The sequence below is a fragment of the Cebus imitator genome, unplaced genomic scaffold, assembly GCF_001604975.1.
Source record: "Cebus imitator isolate Cc_AM_T3 unplaced genomic scaffold, Cebus_imitator-1.0 Scaffold122, whole genome shotgun sequence".
NCBI lineage: Eukaryota > Metazoa > Chordata > Mammalia > Primates > Cebidae > Cebus > Cebus imitator.
In genome coordinates, this window is record NW_016107437.1 from 1,810,140 (window position 1) to 1,826,637 (window position 16,498).

General features: G+C 46.8%; 1 protein-coding gene across 7 annotated transcripts in view; it reads left to right on the forward strand.

Moving 5' to 3' along the window:
- Nucleotides 1-16,498, forward strand: part of CLEC16A (C-type lectin domain containing 16A) — a 226,635-nt gene that overhangs the window by 108,387 nt on the left and 101,750 nt on the right. For all 7 annotated transcript variants that reach the window (XM_017539972.1, XM_037742517.1, XM_017539971.1 and 4 more), the window contains one exon: nucleotides 4,732-4,852. In XM_017539972.1, coding sequence (XP_017395461.1) covers nucleotides 4,732-4,852 — 121 coding nt within the window. The remainder of the gene's footprint in view (nucleotides 1-4,731; nucleotides 4,853-16,498) is intronic.

The window sequence follows — 16,498 nt, forward strand, 5'->3', positions numbered from 1 at the left end:
TCCAGTGAGAACATTTAAGCAGAACTTTGGGCTTGGGCTGGACTCACCCCACATGTAGGGAGACTTGAGAGGAAAACAGTTTTGTCAGACCATCCGCGGGTCAAAGCCCAACTCCAGCTGCATGACCTTGAGCGAGTCACTCTCCTCCCGGAGCCTCGGGTCCCTCGTGTGTCCTACTTCTCAGCTGTTGCCCAGGGTAGATGAGAGTGGCTGTGAAGTGACAAGCCCAGGGCCTGGCAGACAATAAGCACTCAGGAAGCATGGCTGAACAGAAATGGAGCAGTCTAGTATCTACGGTGGGAAAGAAAAGGAGTCTTTAATGATCTAAATCAACCGAAGCTTAATGCCAGACAAAAGAGGGTTAGGAATAGGAGTTTTTGGTGAATATCAAAATCCAGGTTTGAGCCACTAGCCATCCGTATGTAGTCATCTTGGAAGCTGTTCCGAAACAAATGTATTTGCACGAGGTTTTATTTGTCTCCATGTTGTTTCCCTGTTCCCTTCTAAAACCACAAGCAGTTTTTGTGTTTATCACTACTGACCTTAAGGAAATAGGAGATCTTGCTTTCTTTTTGGATGTGTATTACACAGTAAAGAAAATACAATAACATCTCATAAAATTTCAAAAGTAAAGGGAAAAGAATTTCTCATGATTTCATCACCCTACACAAACAATACTTAGACATCTTTTGTGCTCCTCCCATCTTTGTCTGTAAAGAGAATGTCCCAGGGTCTTGCTTTCATCCCTTCTCCTTTTTTTTCTTTTCATCGTTGCATAAGAAGTTCTTCATGTTATCATAGTTCAAATAAGTCTGGTTTCTTATGGCCTCATAAAGAAAGGTTTATCTGGCATTTTCCTGCAAGTAGACATTTTGGTTGCTTCCAGTATTACATTATTTTCAGCTAAACTATAATGAGCAGCTTCATGAATACAGTGTTTTTCTTTCTTTTGAGTTATTTCTTTAGGATAGGTTCCCAGAAGTGGAATTCCTGGTTCAAAGGGTATGAATGTGTTTTTTTCATGACTCTCTGCACATTGCCAAATGGCTTTTCCGAGGGGCTGCGCCCACATTAAACTGCTTCGGCACTCTTTTAAGAATGACTGACTTTCACAGCTACGTGGCCTCAGTGGGCTTCTAACCTGAGAGACTGTTTCCTAAACTGGGTAGCTTGCACATGCAGCAACGAACGAGAAGGGTGAAAACTGAGCCTTTGTTCCAAGCCAGCTCCTGGGCTCAGCGCATCACCGGTGCCGTCCCGTTGTACTTGCATGGTGGGTGCCCCGTTTCCAGAGCACAAGCCTGGGCTTGGGCCATTCACGTGCTTACCAAGCCCCAGCTTGAGCCACAGTGCATCTTGAGCCACCCACTTTCCCCTGCTCATTGGACTGATTCCCCCGTGACATTGAGTTTGCCAGTTTGCTTCCAGACTCACTGAAGCAAAGAAACTGGAGAAATCTCTTTATATTTGAGCTTGGTCAGCTGTCATCCTTTTCAAAATCTAACCTGTTCTTCCTGGGTCAGTCCTTCCTGGTATTCTGTGGAAGACTGAAAGAATAATAATTTCTTTTTCCTTTTTAATAATACTTTTACATTTACCTCTTTACTTAGCAAAGAAAAGCAATCAATAAAACCCTGGGTCCCAAGCCTGAAATCTTTCGGAGGTCAAGGAGTGGAGCTTGGAATCCAGTTATTCATTGAGTGACCTTGGGCAGGCTGCCTGTCATTGTTCGGCTTTGGTTTCCCCATCTGTAAAATAGGAACCACACAGCGTCATTAAAAGGCTTAAATGAGACCACACTGTACAGCTGGCATAGTACCTGGCATGCCATGGGCAGCCAGAGAGTGGTTATTGTTTTAGGGGGTGGTCGGATGAATTGTACGGCTCTTATGCTCATATTTTAGCTTTCTTTTGTGAATCCACAGAGTTGTGGGGCTGCCCGATGTGACTACCAAATCCTTATATCCCCCCTGTCCCCAGGGGAGTCCAGCTTTTGCCTCTAGTGGCACTCCCTGCCCCGTGGGAATCGGCCCTCCCCACATTCATGGGCATGGCTTCTCACGTGTTCTTCCTTCTCTTAGGAGTTGGGGCAGGAACCAGGAAAAGTATTGAGGGATTTTATTGTACAGTCTTCCCTCAGTATCCATGGAGAATTGGCTCTAGGATTCCTTCCCCCAAGGATACCAAAATCCATAGATGCTCAAGTCCCTTATGTAAATGGCGTAGTGTTTGCATATAACCTACACACATCCTCCTGTCGACTTTAAATCATCTCTAGATTACTTATAATACCTCATACAATGTAAATGCTATGTAAATAGATTGTTATGCTGTACTGATTAGGGAATCATAAGAAAAAAGTTTGTACGTGTTGAGTACGGATGCAACCATCCACTTTTTTTTTTCGAATATTTTTGATCTGCATTTGGGTTGAATCCAGAGATATGAAACCCATGGATACAGAGAGCCGACAGTATGTGTTTTATATTCTGTTTTATATTTATGATGACTGTTGATGATTCATGTGTTGTTTGCAGAGCAAAAGCAGATATTGGCCCATATTGGGAGCCAAATTCTGAACTTCTAAAGTATTTATTGGAAGTTTACAGTTGTTCAGAGTGATGGGCTACAGAAAGCCACACATGTTTCTATCTTCTCACCCACCTGCTCTGGTCCTGCGTGAGTTATTTGCCTTCAGAACCCCGAGAGGAACGGAGGTTTGGGCATAGAAATGAGCATCTCCTTGACTTGGACCTGGCTGTCGTGGGCCCTTTCCTTTCTTCCTTGTCCTTGTGGTCATGACTTCTTGACAGCTCAAGCTGCCAAGTGTTTCAGGTGACCACCCACATCTTGGGCCTTCGGTACTTGGGCTGCCATGGATGTTTAAGTTTCCTGGTGCATGTGGTTAAGTGACACAAGTGTCATACGTTCCTGAGTTCACACCCACTTCAGCCACTTAGTAGATGTGTGAACTGAAATTGTCCCTCTAGCTCTGTTTCTTTCTCCATCAAATGTTACACTTACAATAAGATGTCCACAGTTCCTGCCACAGGAACTGTGCTTAATAAATAGAAGTTCTTTTGAATGTTTTAATGGAATTACACCTTTTTTTTCTGATTGTTACGGATATCTTTATGAAGACCGTACTTTTAAAAACTGTTAACAATCAGATATGAATGCTACCATCACCATCATCATCATTGTAATATGAGAGCTGATCTTTAGTGCTTTATGGTTTACTGAGGACTGCACTGACTTCGCATAGGACCAGGAGATAGGATTGCTCTTCCAGTTTCAACATTAGGAGGTTGATCCAAGGTCTCCCACTGGTTAGGGCCCAAGGCAGCACTGGGTGCAAGCAGGCTGATCATCTCCTCATTGACTGGGGTATGAGGAGGCAGTGTGAGTACATCTCTTTGCAGACAGTAATTTGTCCCCTTTGTAGTTTCAGAAGGCACACTGCTGTATAGAGGGCACCCTCCCCTCACCTAGGTCCAGACTGCAGCCTTCAGAGCCATAAACAGTAAGACCCAAAGGTGCACTGGGATTTGCCTTTGCAGCTCCCTGGTGGTGACAGTGGTTTGTCCCCCCACCCCACTGTGCTGGCTGCTTTCCCTCCTGCGTTATCTCAGAACCTCCTAGCAGGCCTTCAAGCTATCATGCCCATTTCACAGATGAGGAAAAGGAAGCTCACAGAAGTCAAGGGACTTGCCCAGCTTAGTGGAGCTGGGAATCTGATGTAGACCTTGTCTGTCTGACTCTGGAGCTGTCCCCTTCGGGCACTGCACCCTCAGTCAGGCCCAGCAGCTGTGCATCAGGGAGAGGGGCCTGCAGGTAGCCTCTCTGTGGACTGAGGCCAGGAACTGCCCCTCTTCCTCCTGGCTCTCATTGGTGGGCAGGGCTGGAGGCTGCTCTCTGCACACACTCTTCTGGCTGCCGGGACTCTGCTTTGTTTCTGCTCTTTGGAAGTACCTGGTGGTCACACAATTCTGACCAGACACCACTTCCATGGGCCAGGAATCCCTATGCTGGCAGATTCGCCTCTGCCCCTGCTCTGCTGGCTGGGAAAGCCTGAGGGGCATTCATGGAACCAAGGTGACTGCCCACCTGCCAGGTGCAAGATCTCTGCCCCATCAGCAGCACACTCCCTGTCACAAGACCAAGGGACCGGGAGTTAAAGAGACTCACCCGGGGTAGGATTTTTTCTCAGGTTGCAGGCCCTGCAGACCACAGGGATTTCATTTCACCCTCTTCTGTCTGCCCCACCCCCATATTCAGTAGGTAAGAGCTTGAAATACTTTTGGAGTGATTGGGTTTTCCAGAGTCCATGCTGGTTTGGCTGGGACAGCCTTGGGGTGTAGCCCTTGCTGGAAGTCACTTCACCTTTTTAGATCTCAGTTGCCCGGTCTATGAAATGGGGCTGACTGTTGGGCAGGGCTATTACAAAGGTCACCTGACACTTGAGAACAAGGTTCTGGCAGATGACAGTGCTCAGTTCAAGTAAAGTAACCCAAACCTGAACCTGTGGATAACTGCAAACAGGCTACTCCCCCTTTGATTTCTTTTGTCTTGCTGTAAAAGCAAACACCAGAATCACAATACCTGAAGCAGTGGGCTTTGTGGTTTTTCTTTCTTTTCTTTAAGTAGAGAGTCAAATTTCTTGATGTGGGGCATCTCACTGAAATGACTCTGCAATCTCACTCTTCTCTGTTCTCCGAACTGTTGGTCCAGGCCATCCGGGTATTCTTCATGCTGCGTTCCCTGTCACTGCAATTGCGAGGGGAGCCCGAGACGCAGTTGCCGCTGACTCGGGAGGAGGACCTGATCAAGACCGACGATGTCCTGGATCTGAGTGAGTTGGCTGCTCTGAGTCACAGCAGGGGGCTGGGTGACATGGGACACGGGACACCGCTCTGCTGATCACTAGCTGCTGGGAGGGTCAGTGTGCAAGCTGCATTTTGTACTGTCGTTGAGCTGTGACCATGAGCCAACAGTGTGCGTGTCCCATGCACTTTTTGAAGAAAAGGCCCCCAGGTTCTTTGAGGTCAGTCTGAGGATTCTGCTTTCACAACCAGCTGGTTCTCTTAAAAAGTCTCTGCAGGGCAACTGGGGGCTCAAGCAAGGGTGAACAAACTCCAGGGTTCCTGCCCTCCCTGTAAACATAGTGGCACCAGTATGGTTCGTTTTATATATTAAGCATTTTCTATATGATTCCAATGATAAAAGGGTTCTACTGCTAAAGAAAGAAATGTGGAAAAAGCAAATCACCAGTGCTGAGGTAAGGATGAAGGCTTCAGAGGCTGGAGAACCATGTGCTCAGTCCATAACCTTGAGCTGCTTGTTCTACTGTGTAGTGCCTCAGTGTTCTCGTCTGCAGCAGGAGGCTGAGCTTTAAAGGAGACAGTGGGCGTAAAGCCTGACCGTGCTCCTGAAACGCCTCTCGTATTTGTATAGCTTTCTCTTTCCTCCATTTGCTGCAGGGCACGGGTACATCAGTGAGCGGCATGGTTTTCTGTTTCTTAAGGGTGTTGTGGTATATTGGGAGTCTTTAGTTATATGAGACAGAAAACCCAACTTAGGCTGGCTTATGGAAAAGAAAGGGAAATTGGCTTATGTCACTGGGAAATCCAGGAGTTAGCTGCCTTCAGGTGTGGCTGGATCTGGGTGCTCAGTGTCATCAGGAAGCTGCTCTGCTCCACTCCATCTCTGAGCTCTGCTTTCCTCTGTTCCAGCTTCATCCTCAGGAGGGTTCTCACCAGGTAGTGGCAAGATGGCCATGAGCAACCCCAAGATTTGTTCAACCAGCTAAGCAGCCCTGATGGAAAGAGAGCTTCTCTCTCCCTTTAATTCTCTCAAAGTCTGGGGTAGAGATGTTATTGGCCTAGCTTGGGCCATCCCCGAACCAGCCAGTGGTCAGAGGAATGTGACTCACTGATGGCCTAAGCTAGGGATGCATGCCCAGCTCTGGAGTTGGGTGGGGGACAGTTGCTTTTGAACCCCATCACTTGAGAGAGGAAGGAGACAGCCCTCAAAGGAAAATCAAAGAAGGGATGGTGACTGAGTGGGCAGAAAAAGCTCAGGCCCCTCTCTGTCGGGTTGTTGTTGCCGTTTTAAATCAGCTTTATTGACGTATAATTTACATGCAAAAAAATTCCCCCAAGCGTTAGTATGTAATTCAATGAATTTTGACAAAACTATGGTGTTGTGATCTAGACCCTGCTCTGTATTCCCTTGTACAAATGACAGACTGCCACAGCCTGTTTCCACTTCTGTAACATGAGATGGTCTTTCTTATAGTACAGAGTTGTTTTGAGGATTGAATGAAACAGCATATGAAATATCTGACCAAGCATGGTGCCTGCTGTGTAACTGTACTCAGCAAACTGTAGTCAGTATTACAGGAGATTATGCATGTGAAGAGCACAGCATGCCGCCTGACACACGTAGAGGTTCTCAGCGAATGAGGATTGTGTTACCTGGTTGTCTAGTTTCTTTTTCTGGCCTTCTTGTTTATGTTTCATCTTTCCCTTGGAAGAATAAAGAAGCCGTGACTTCTCTCCTCCATCTCCTTTGGCCCTTTGCCCTTGAGAAATGGCCACAGGGATCTCTCTAAGGGTTTAAATTGATCGAGTTGACTGCAAAGAATCGTAAACCAGTCTTCTTCTGATTTGATTCAAGGAGAGAAGGGCGTGCCTTAAGGGTGGGGGCCAGGGGGGCACTTCATCAGGGCAGCAAGAATGTTTGCATCCGTGAAATGGAATTAAATTTTATGCTGGCAATTCACATTCCTTCCCTCCTCCCCCTAGGAATGGCCTGCTGAAATAAAGGTTAAGAGTTTTTCACTTATCAATTTTAATTGATTAGATTGCTAGTTGAGCTCACTTAACTGAGCCTTTTTGGGTAGTTGGCCATTAAGAAGGTAATGGCTGTTTGTCTTTGCCCAGCCTGATTGCAAATTATGTCTTTTGCTAAGGAGGGTGACATTCAGAAAATACTAGGAATTATGGATGTTAAAAGCACATGGTACTAAAATAAGATATGCCTGTGTTGTTGTTTTTTTTTTTTTGAGGGAGGGACTGTAAATGCTGGAGCTTCTCCTAACCTACCATTGTAATGGGGGAGAATCATCCTACTCTGTAGTCTGACCAGATGCCTTCAGTGTGTACAAAATACAGGTGAAGGACAGGTGAAGCCGTTCTTACTTGCTGCATGACTGGAAGCTGGGCATGCTTTTGTCTCCTTGATGAGCTGGAGAAAGCTGACTCAGGGAGAATTGTTAGGGACTGGTCACCGTTCTCCTGACTCGATGTGGTCTGCCAGGCTTAAAGGAGTGCTGTCTCCACACAGCACGAAGATGCAGCATAAAGCGTATTCACTGCCCTTGTCACACTTCAGTCAGAAATGGCAGTATAAAGGATATTCCCCAGAAGCCACCACAGGTGCTTGCTGACCAGCAGCAGGCCTCCGGGCCAGGTGTGACAGGCAAGCTCTGACATAAAAGGTAGCTTCTCAAAAAACAAAAAACAAACAAAAAAAGGTGGCTTCTCACGGGAAGCCTCAAAGACGTGGTCACCACGCAGGAAAGAGGCAAACTGGTCATGTTTCAAGTGAAGCCTGTTTTGTTTTTCACTAGAGAGGAGAGTGTCACAGGGCAGGGGTCAGGAACGGGCAGCCACGTGTACCACATCTGCTGGAGTGATGGGGGGCTGGGCTGGGAAGAAAGGAGGGAGGAAAGTGGAAGGAAGTTGAAGGGAGGGAGGGATTGGAGGAAGAAGGGGTACGGGAGGGAAGGGAAGAGGAGAGGAACCAGATAAAACAGTAGATTTCTAGAGGAAATAGCATGAATCTCCATACACCTAGCCCTCAGCTTCAGTTGTTTTTACTATTTTGCTAAGTTTTATTTTATCTGCCCTTTCATCTATTTTAAATACACCACTCATGCAGGCAGTGTATTAAAGCAAATGGAAGACATCATATTATTGTATGTAGAACTACCTCTCTCTAACAGAGAAGGACTTTGCATTGTTCCTCTCAGTGGAATTGGTTGCCACCTTCTGCAAACCGAGGGCTTCCCAGCCCCAGCTGCCAGTTTGGGCAGGAGGCCAGGGTGCAGGGGCCCTGTAGACAGCGCCTGTGCTTACCTGTATGCTGGTCTTGCTGACATTTGATTTTGCAACCGCTGGTGTCATTGGAGTAATCAGCTTTGCAATGTGCCCCAGAGTCTTCATGCCTGTAAGGCTCAGTGGCCTTACCTTTGAAATGGTTCTAGGGCTGGATGTGGCGGCTCACACCTGTAATCCGAGCATTTTCGGAGGCCGAGGTAGGAAGATCACTTGAGCTCAGGAGTTCAAGACCAACCTGGGCAACATAACGAGATCTCATCTTTACTAAAATAAAAAAACAAATAAAATAATGCCAGGCATGGTGGCACACACTTGTAGTCCCAGATACTTGAAGGGCTGAGGTGGGAGCATCTCCTGAATCTGAGAAGTCGAGGCTGCAGTGTACCCTGATCGTGCCACTGTGCTCTAGCCTGGGCAACAGAGTGAGATCCTCTCTTAAAAACAGAAAAACAAAAAAATGGTTTCTAAAAGACTTTCCAAGGAGTGCTGTTGAGCTCAAATGATTATCACATGTAAAGCCCACAGCACCATGCTTGTCACTGAGTAGGTGCTCAGTGAGTGGGAGCTGGCCGCATCCCTGCTACAGGTGCTGAGCACGCAAGCTGTGACTCATCCCGCTGGGCTCCATGGGGCTGTCATTTTCTGCTTGAGCAACGCTCTGAGGACGGTATCTGAAACATTCAAGTCATCGCCCAGATGATGGCACTGTTTTGAGGGGTAAGAAAGATAGCTCTGGCTGCTTTGGCCAGAGGAAGGGAGCTATGTCCCATCTGGACTGTGGGACTCCCTCCCTCCAGTGTGCTCCTGACCAAGGACAAGCAGACTTTGAGGAGAAACCACAGATTCCTGGGGATTGACCTCAGAGCCTCCTTAAATGACTTTGCCTGCTTCCAAATACCATGAGCAACCGCAGTAGGGGAGAAATCCATCCATTATCCATACACTCCAAAGAGATCCCGGCAACCAGGCGTGTTCAGTGTCCAGTTTCCTTGCAGCCGTCTTCTTGTGGGCACCTGACATTCACACTGTTGCAGCCATAGCATGTGCTCCTTGTATCCAACTTGTATTCTGATCTCTAAAATCCATTCATGAAGCCCATTCAGTGAAAACCCATTCATGCATTCAGCTATTTGTGGAGCACCTGCCATATGCCAGGCCCAGTGCTAGGAGCTGAGATGTGACAGTGAGCAAAAAAGCCAGACTTCGCCTCCGTTCTTGGGGTGTTTCCATTTGTGGGGGGAGGGAGAGGATGGAAGTTACAGAACGGGGAGGAGTGTGGACTCAGGGGCCAGACTGTGCCTGCATGGGATTCCTAGCTTTGCTGTTTTCTGCTTGCCAGCTGTATTACCTTAATACCTTAAGGGAACTGAGTCTCCTGGGGCTTCCCTTTCCGCATCTGTAAAACGGGACTTGCTGGGAGGAGTAGATGACTATTATGTGTGCTGTGCCTAGAACAGTGCTTGACAGCATTGTGGAGAGGCCATTTAGGAGGTTGTGGCAGGGACCAGGGGTCAGTGCTGGTGGGCAAAGAGGGACGGGACAGTCTGGATACATTTTGTGACAGTTGGCAATGATGATGCTAGAGAGCTCTGTTGACTGTGGGGTTCTGGGCTTGGAACAATCCAGGTGGCAGGGGCTGTGAGGATGGTGAGTCTGCCATCAGCAGGGCTGGTCCTGGAGGAGGAGCTGGTTCCAAGCAGAAGGTGCTGAGGTTGGTCGGGCAGCCAGGTGAGAAGTGCTGTGAGGGCGCTCGGCCGGGGTGTCTGGTGGGCAGGTCGGAAGTCACCTCGCTACGTCAGAGATTTCAGAGTGCTTGTGTTTAGTGGCCTGCATGATATTCTGTTGTCTGAGGCTTCTGACATAACCATTGGGGTCATTTCTACTCTCTACTGGCATAACCTAGCTGGCTGTCCCTCAAAAGATCCTCACGACAGTGTATTAGAATCCTGCATCACGTGGTGTGTAGGGGAAGTCCTGAAGCCTGCAGAGAAATGTCTGTGAATAGGCAGGCTTCTCTCTGTATGCTGGCTCTGGCACTCTCTCAGACTTGGACACATTTCCCAGGGTCTGAGGGCCTGGACCCATGAAATACAGAATAGTAGGTCCCAGACCTTAGGATTTCATAGCCCAGAAAAGTGTCACAACAAAAATAAAGCAAAGCTTTTGGGGACAGATTGACAACTTTGTTTACCAAGTAGTCATTTTTTATAAAAGCATTTATAAAATTTCGCAAGAGACTTTTAATATTGTTAATATTGAGTAGGGAGCACATCATTTCAGAACGAGGTCCAGTCTTTCCAAGAAACAACAGTGGCAACTGTATACCCACATACTGTGCTTGAATGGGGAGTGGGTATTTTTTTTTTTTTTTTAAAGCAAGAGCAGACCAATTACTAGAGTGAAAGCCCATGTCTCTGTCTTTCTAAGCTCACAGTCTTATGGGGAAGGCAAACCCCAATCACGGCAGCATAGATCAAAGTCAGATGGCCACTGTGTTTCCTGTTGTAAGAGCAGATGATGGGGTTGACCTGGCTGGAGGTCAGGGAAGCTTCTGAGGGAGGGACCCATTTGAGGGCTGCAGCGGGGTGTGGGTGCCAAGAAGTGTATCTTAGGTTAGTTGCTGACATTTTAAAATCAGGATATTTTGTCGTAAAAACCTAGCTGTCACTTTGAATGTGCAACAGTGACAGTCTGTCCACACAGGGCTGGCATCCCCGCAGGCAGCAGTCAGTTGCCCCTCTTCACTGGGTGAACCCTTCTCCCAGCTCCCAGAGTCTCTGCTGAACTCCAGACCTGTTATTCAGCTACTTGCTTGGCATTTATTGGTTACCACAAACACAAGACTTGAACTTTCCCACAAAACCTGCCTCCCTGCAGCCTTCCAAACTCACGTGGTGGCAGTTCCATACTGGTGGCAAAACCACGGGCTCATCTCTGACTCCTGTCTTTCTCTCAAGCTCAACTTCCTGTTGGTCAGCAGACCTATTCAGCTCCTTCCCCAAATACAGTCAGCCCTATGTATCCTTAGGTTCTGCATCCGAAGATTCAACCAACCACAGATTGAAAACATTTCTATTTTTATTTATTTAATTAAAAAGGTTTATTTTTTGAGATGAGTCTCGCTCTTTTGTCTAGACTGGAGTACAGTGGCATGATCTCAGCTTGCTGCAATGTCCACCTCCCAGGTTCAAGCAATTCTCATGCCTCAGCCTCCTGAGTAGCTGGGATTACAGGTGCGTGCCACCATGCCCGGCTAATTTCTTTTGTATTTTTAGTAGCGATGGAGTTTCGCCATGTTGGCCATGTTGGTCTCAAACTCCTGGCCTCAAGTAATCCTCCTGCTTTGGTATCCCAAAGTACTAGGATTACAGGCATGAGCCGTTCTGCCTTGCCATTTATTTATTTTGAGAGAGGGTTTCACTCTGTTGCCCAGGATAGAGTACAGTGATGCAATCACGGCTCACTGCAGCCCCAACTTCCCAGGCTCAGGTGATTCTCCCACCTCAGCTTCCCAAGGTACTGGACTATAGGCGCACACCACCTAGCTAAGTTTTTGTATTTTTTGTAGAGACAGGGTTTCACCATGTTGCTTCAGCTGATCTCAAACTTCTGGGCTCAAGCAATCCACCCACCTTGGACTCCCAAAGCACTGGGATTATAGGCATGAGCCACTGTGTCTGGCCTATTACTATTACTTTTTTTTTTTTTTTTTTTGGCTCTGTCATCCAGGGTGGAGTATAGTGGTGCAATAATAGCTCACTGCAGCCTCCAACCTCCAGGCTCAAGCACTCCTACTGCCTCAGCCTCCTGAGTAACTGGGATCACAGGCTCATGCCACCATGCCCAGCTAATATTTTAAAAAATCTTTTGTAGAGGTGGGTTCTCAATATGTTGCCCAGGCCGGTCTCAAATTCCTGAGCTTAAGCAATCCTCCTGCCTCAGCCTCCCAAAGTGCTGAGATTGTAGGCATGAGCCACCACACCCAGACTGAAAATATTTTTAAAGACAAAAAAAAAAACAACAATGTAACCATACAAAATGAACAAATTTTAAAAACAGTATAGCATAACAACTATTTGTATAGCCTTCTCATTGTATGAGTTATTATAAGTAATCTAGGGATGGTTTAAAGTATGTGGTAGGGTATGCATAAGTTGTATGCAACTGTGATGCCATTTTATATCAAGAACTCGAGCATCTGTGGATTCTGGTATCCTCTGAGGAGTTCTGGAACCAGTCCCCATGGATATGGAGGAACAACTGTATAGCCAGGATCTTACCATCTTTCCCAGCTTCGCCCGGCATTTTGTTTGAACTGCCATCATCTTTTCTTTTTTTTTTTTTAAGATAGAGATGAGATCTCACTGTGTTGCCCAAGCTGGTCTCAAACTCCTGTGCTCAAGCGGTCCTCCCGCCATGGCCTCCCAGGGTGCTGGGATTACATTCATGAGCCATCTCCTCCAGCTGTGTCATTATCTTTTGCCTGAATTATTGCAATAGTCTCTTGCCCAGTCACTTGCTTCTGCTTTGTCCCCTAGAGTTTATTCTCAGCAGCATGAATTGTCTTCCTTTTAAAGAAAAAGCCAGATCATGTTCTTCGTTTGTTCAAAGTGGGCTTCCATCCCATTCTGAATAAAAAACAGAGACCTTTACCCCCGAGGCTGATCGTCATCTGGCACCGCCTTCCTGTCTCTGCTTCCGTGCTCTTCTTCAAACACACCTGGCATGTGCCCACCTCAGTGTCTTTGCCTTAACTGTGCCTTCTCACCTAAGCTGCCAACCACTTGTTCCCCGGAACAAGTACACTGGAGGGTACCACAAGGCCCATTGAAGCTCACATGCGAAAACCATACCCCAAATTCTTGCTCCATGTTTGCAATCCCAGCCACGTCGCCCTCTCTGTTTATTCTTCATTTGTGGATGAAAGTGAGTATCTAAAGATTCTGCAGAATCCCGGTTCCTAGCGTTCTGTGTGCTTCACCCCAGCTTCCTTGCAGACAGGAGCTTTCAGGCAGATTGGAAGTCCCTAGCTATTTTCATCGGATTGCCTGGAGATTCATTTCCAGCAAAAGTATTATAAAGCTCCCCAAGCAAGTATGTGGTTTGATTGTCAGTCTGTGAAAATGTGAGCTCATTGATTTGTTTCTCTTGAAAGCCAGTACTAGTTTTGTGGTCCTGTCTGTGAGTTCTGGAGAATTCTGTATGTTGGCTTATTTTGCTGATGGCCCAGGCATTGTCATGAGCCTCTCATCCTAGTGAAAAGGAGAAAGTGGTGTAAATGAGAAAGACAATGAAAAACAAATCCAGAATGTGGAACATTCCAGAAGATAGCTGACTAGGGCTTTCAAGAATGTAAATGTGGTGGAAGACCAATAAAGAGGGGGAGGGAGTAGGAGTACTGTTTCTAGGTAATTGAGGCAAAGAGACATGACAGCTATCAGCCTGGACTGATCTTGGATTGAGGGGAAAAGTAGCCTTAAAGGACATTTTTCTGCAAATTGAGGAAATTTGCATATGGATTGTGATTGAATAATATAATGGGGGTCAGTATTACATTTCTTTTCTTTTCTTTTCTTTTTAAGAGATGGGGTCTTGCTGTGTTACCCAGGCTAGAGTGCAGTGTTGAAACCTCAAACTTCTGGGCTCAAGCGATCCTCCCACCTCAGCCTGCCAAGTAGCTGTGACTACAGGTGTGTACCACCACACCTGGCTAATTTTTTTTTTTTAAGATGAGGTTTTGTTGTGTTTGCCCAGCCCGGTCTTGAACTGCTGGGCTCAAGCAGTCCTCCTACCCCAGCCTCCCGAGTGGCTAGGACTACAGGAAGAGCCCTCAACCTGGCTAATATTACATTTCTTGAGTGTGATAATGGCATTGTGGTTCTGTGGGAGTATGTTCTTGTTCTTAGGAAGAATGGGCTGAAGTATGTAGGGGGTCAAGTGTCTGATGCCTGTAATGTTGAACTGATTCAGAAGAGAAAACCATGTATGTGTATAATGAGAGAGCAAACAAATACAGCTGACTGTCAACAAGTGATGAGTCGAACGGCGTGTTTGTCTGTTACAGTGTTGTTTCTTCTTGAGATTGGATCTCATTCTGTCACCCAGGCTGGAGTACGGTGGCACAGTCTTGGCTCACTGCAGCCTCAAACTCCTGGGCTCAAGCAGTCCTCCCACCTCAGCCTCCTGAGTATCTGGGACTACAGGTTATGTGCCACCATGCCTGCCTATTTTTTTTATTTTTTGTGGAGATGGGATCTCATTATGTTGCCCAGGCTGGTCTCGAACTCCTGGCCTCAAGGGATCCTCCTGCCTCAGCTTCCCAATGTGCTGGGATTAGCGGTGTGAGCCTCTACACATGGCCTATTATACTATTCTTTAAACTTTTATGGACGTTTGAAAATCTTCAAAATAAAAAGGAAGGGACAAGAGAAAGAGCTAATCCAGTCCTTGAAAATCCAACATTTAATAGGTGGGAAGTATAACATTTAATAGGTGGGAAGTATAATGTTTAGGAACTTGAGCCCCAGATTTAGAAAAGCCTGGGTTTTAATTCCTGCTGTGTGACCTCAGACAAATTAGTTAGCCTCTCTGAGCCTTTCTTCCTCATCTCTAAAGTGGGCTATTACTGCCTACCTCAGGGGTATTCGGTAGTTTAGAAGAGAAAATCCATGAGAAATACTCAGCCTCACACCAAGTGTACACAGGTGTTTGTAATAGAAACAGTCACTAGAATTCATCCTCTTGACTGCATATTGGGCACCGAAATGTGCCTGTCCTCCTTGGAGGGTTCTTTGTTGGAATCCTAACAAAGCACAGCCTCATGACTGCTTCTATCCAGGGGACACATCAAAAAGCAGAGGAGGTTACACAGGCTCGTTAAGTAGATGATAAGGTTCTTGGAAAGATGACTTTCAGGAAAGTGGGTGCCGTCTGATTGAAGAGCTGAAACCACAGGGTGGGGTGGGGACTTGAATCAGACTCAGATGGCTCCTTGGGGGCAATTTAGTTCAAGCATCCAGGCATGGGGCCCTGGAGAAGCGGTTTCCTTAGTGCTGACTCTGAAGTGGACTCATGTTAACGTGAAACCCGAGAGGCAAGTTTGTATGTGGCATTCGAAGAGTTGGACTGCAAGGCGAGTGTGGTTTTGTGGCACTTTGGCCTGTTCTTTGTCCCCACTCCTGGGGCCCCGTGTTTTGTCTTTAAAGGGAGCACAGTCTGCAGTCCTTGTGGGGTCACTCCACAGGCAGACATTTAATGGAGCAGCTGCCCATCATCTGACCTGCTGACTTGGAATCACTCCCAACCTTCCTCCCTCCTCCAACCTCACGTTTTGGGGGTCACCAGTTCCCTGGGCTCGACAGCTCTGCCCCATCCCTGGTCTGGCCTCTCCACACCTCTCCCCTGCCCAGTGTCTCCCCTGTTCTACCCTAGCCCATGGCCTTGCCCCATGCTGCTTCATCCACCCTGATGCCCGGTTTGTACAAGGCACCTAACCTGCCATCATGCTGCTGCTTGTAAACTCTCAGATCCCTGCAGTGCAGCGGCCTGAGCTAGCCTCCATACTCCTCGTCTGCTGTGTGTCGTACTGCATCCGCCTGTGCAGGGCCCAGCATTGTTCACAGGCTCCTGGGCACAACCTGCCTGCCCTTGTCACCCCTGCCTGGATGGCCCTCCCAGCCTCCTTCCTCCTGCTCCACGTGCCTTGTGTACATTTCACACATCCCCTTACCACTCTGTATATCTCTAGGGCCTGGCTCAGGGCCTGGCACATAGTAGGCACTCAAAAAAGGCTTCTTGGATTGAACTGAATAAAGCTTTAGCAGTCACTGTAATTCTTCATGAAGAGTGAAGGATTTTCATTAATGTGGAAGCAGCATTTATAAATCTCATCTTGAGTAACTTGAGGCAGTGGGATTGTGAGTTAGAAAAATGATGTTTGTTCATTGTTACCATACATTTGAATAGTTAGGTTCCCACTGCAGACTTTTTCCCCCTGATAATGAAATATATAAAGAATCTTAAAACCATCTTGGCATTTTTTAAAAATGTAGATTGTTTTGATTTCAACAGTTGAGCTACCCCAAATTATTTAACCTCTCTCAGAGCTAAAATGCTTCCTCTTTCTTTCTCTTTCTTTTCTTTTCCTTTCTTTTTCTTTTTCCTTACCCCACTTTGAAACCAGCACCCTGAACTTGACAGATTGGCAAAAAAAAAATCATGTTTCAATTAAATGGCCAATTCTCTAAGGAAACGGAAAACATGGAATTCACAACGTTTCCCCTCTCTCTATGAATTAAGCTTCTTCCCTGTGTACTTGACGAATAATGTTGCTGGCCACTTTTCAGAAATGAAGTAGAAATACGGAGAAATGAAAT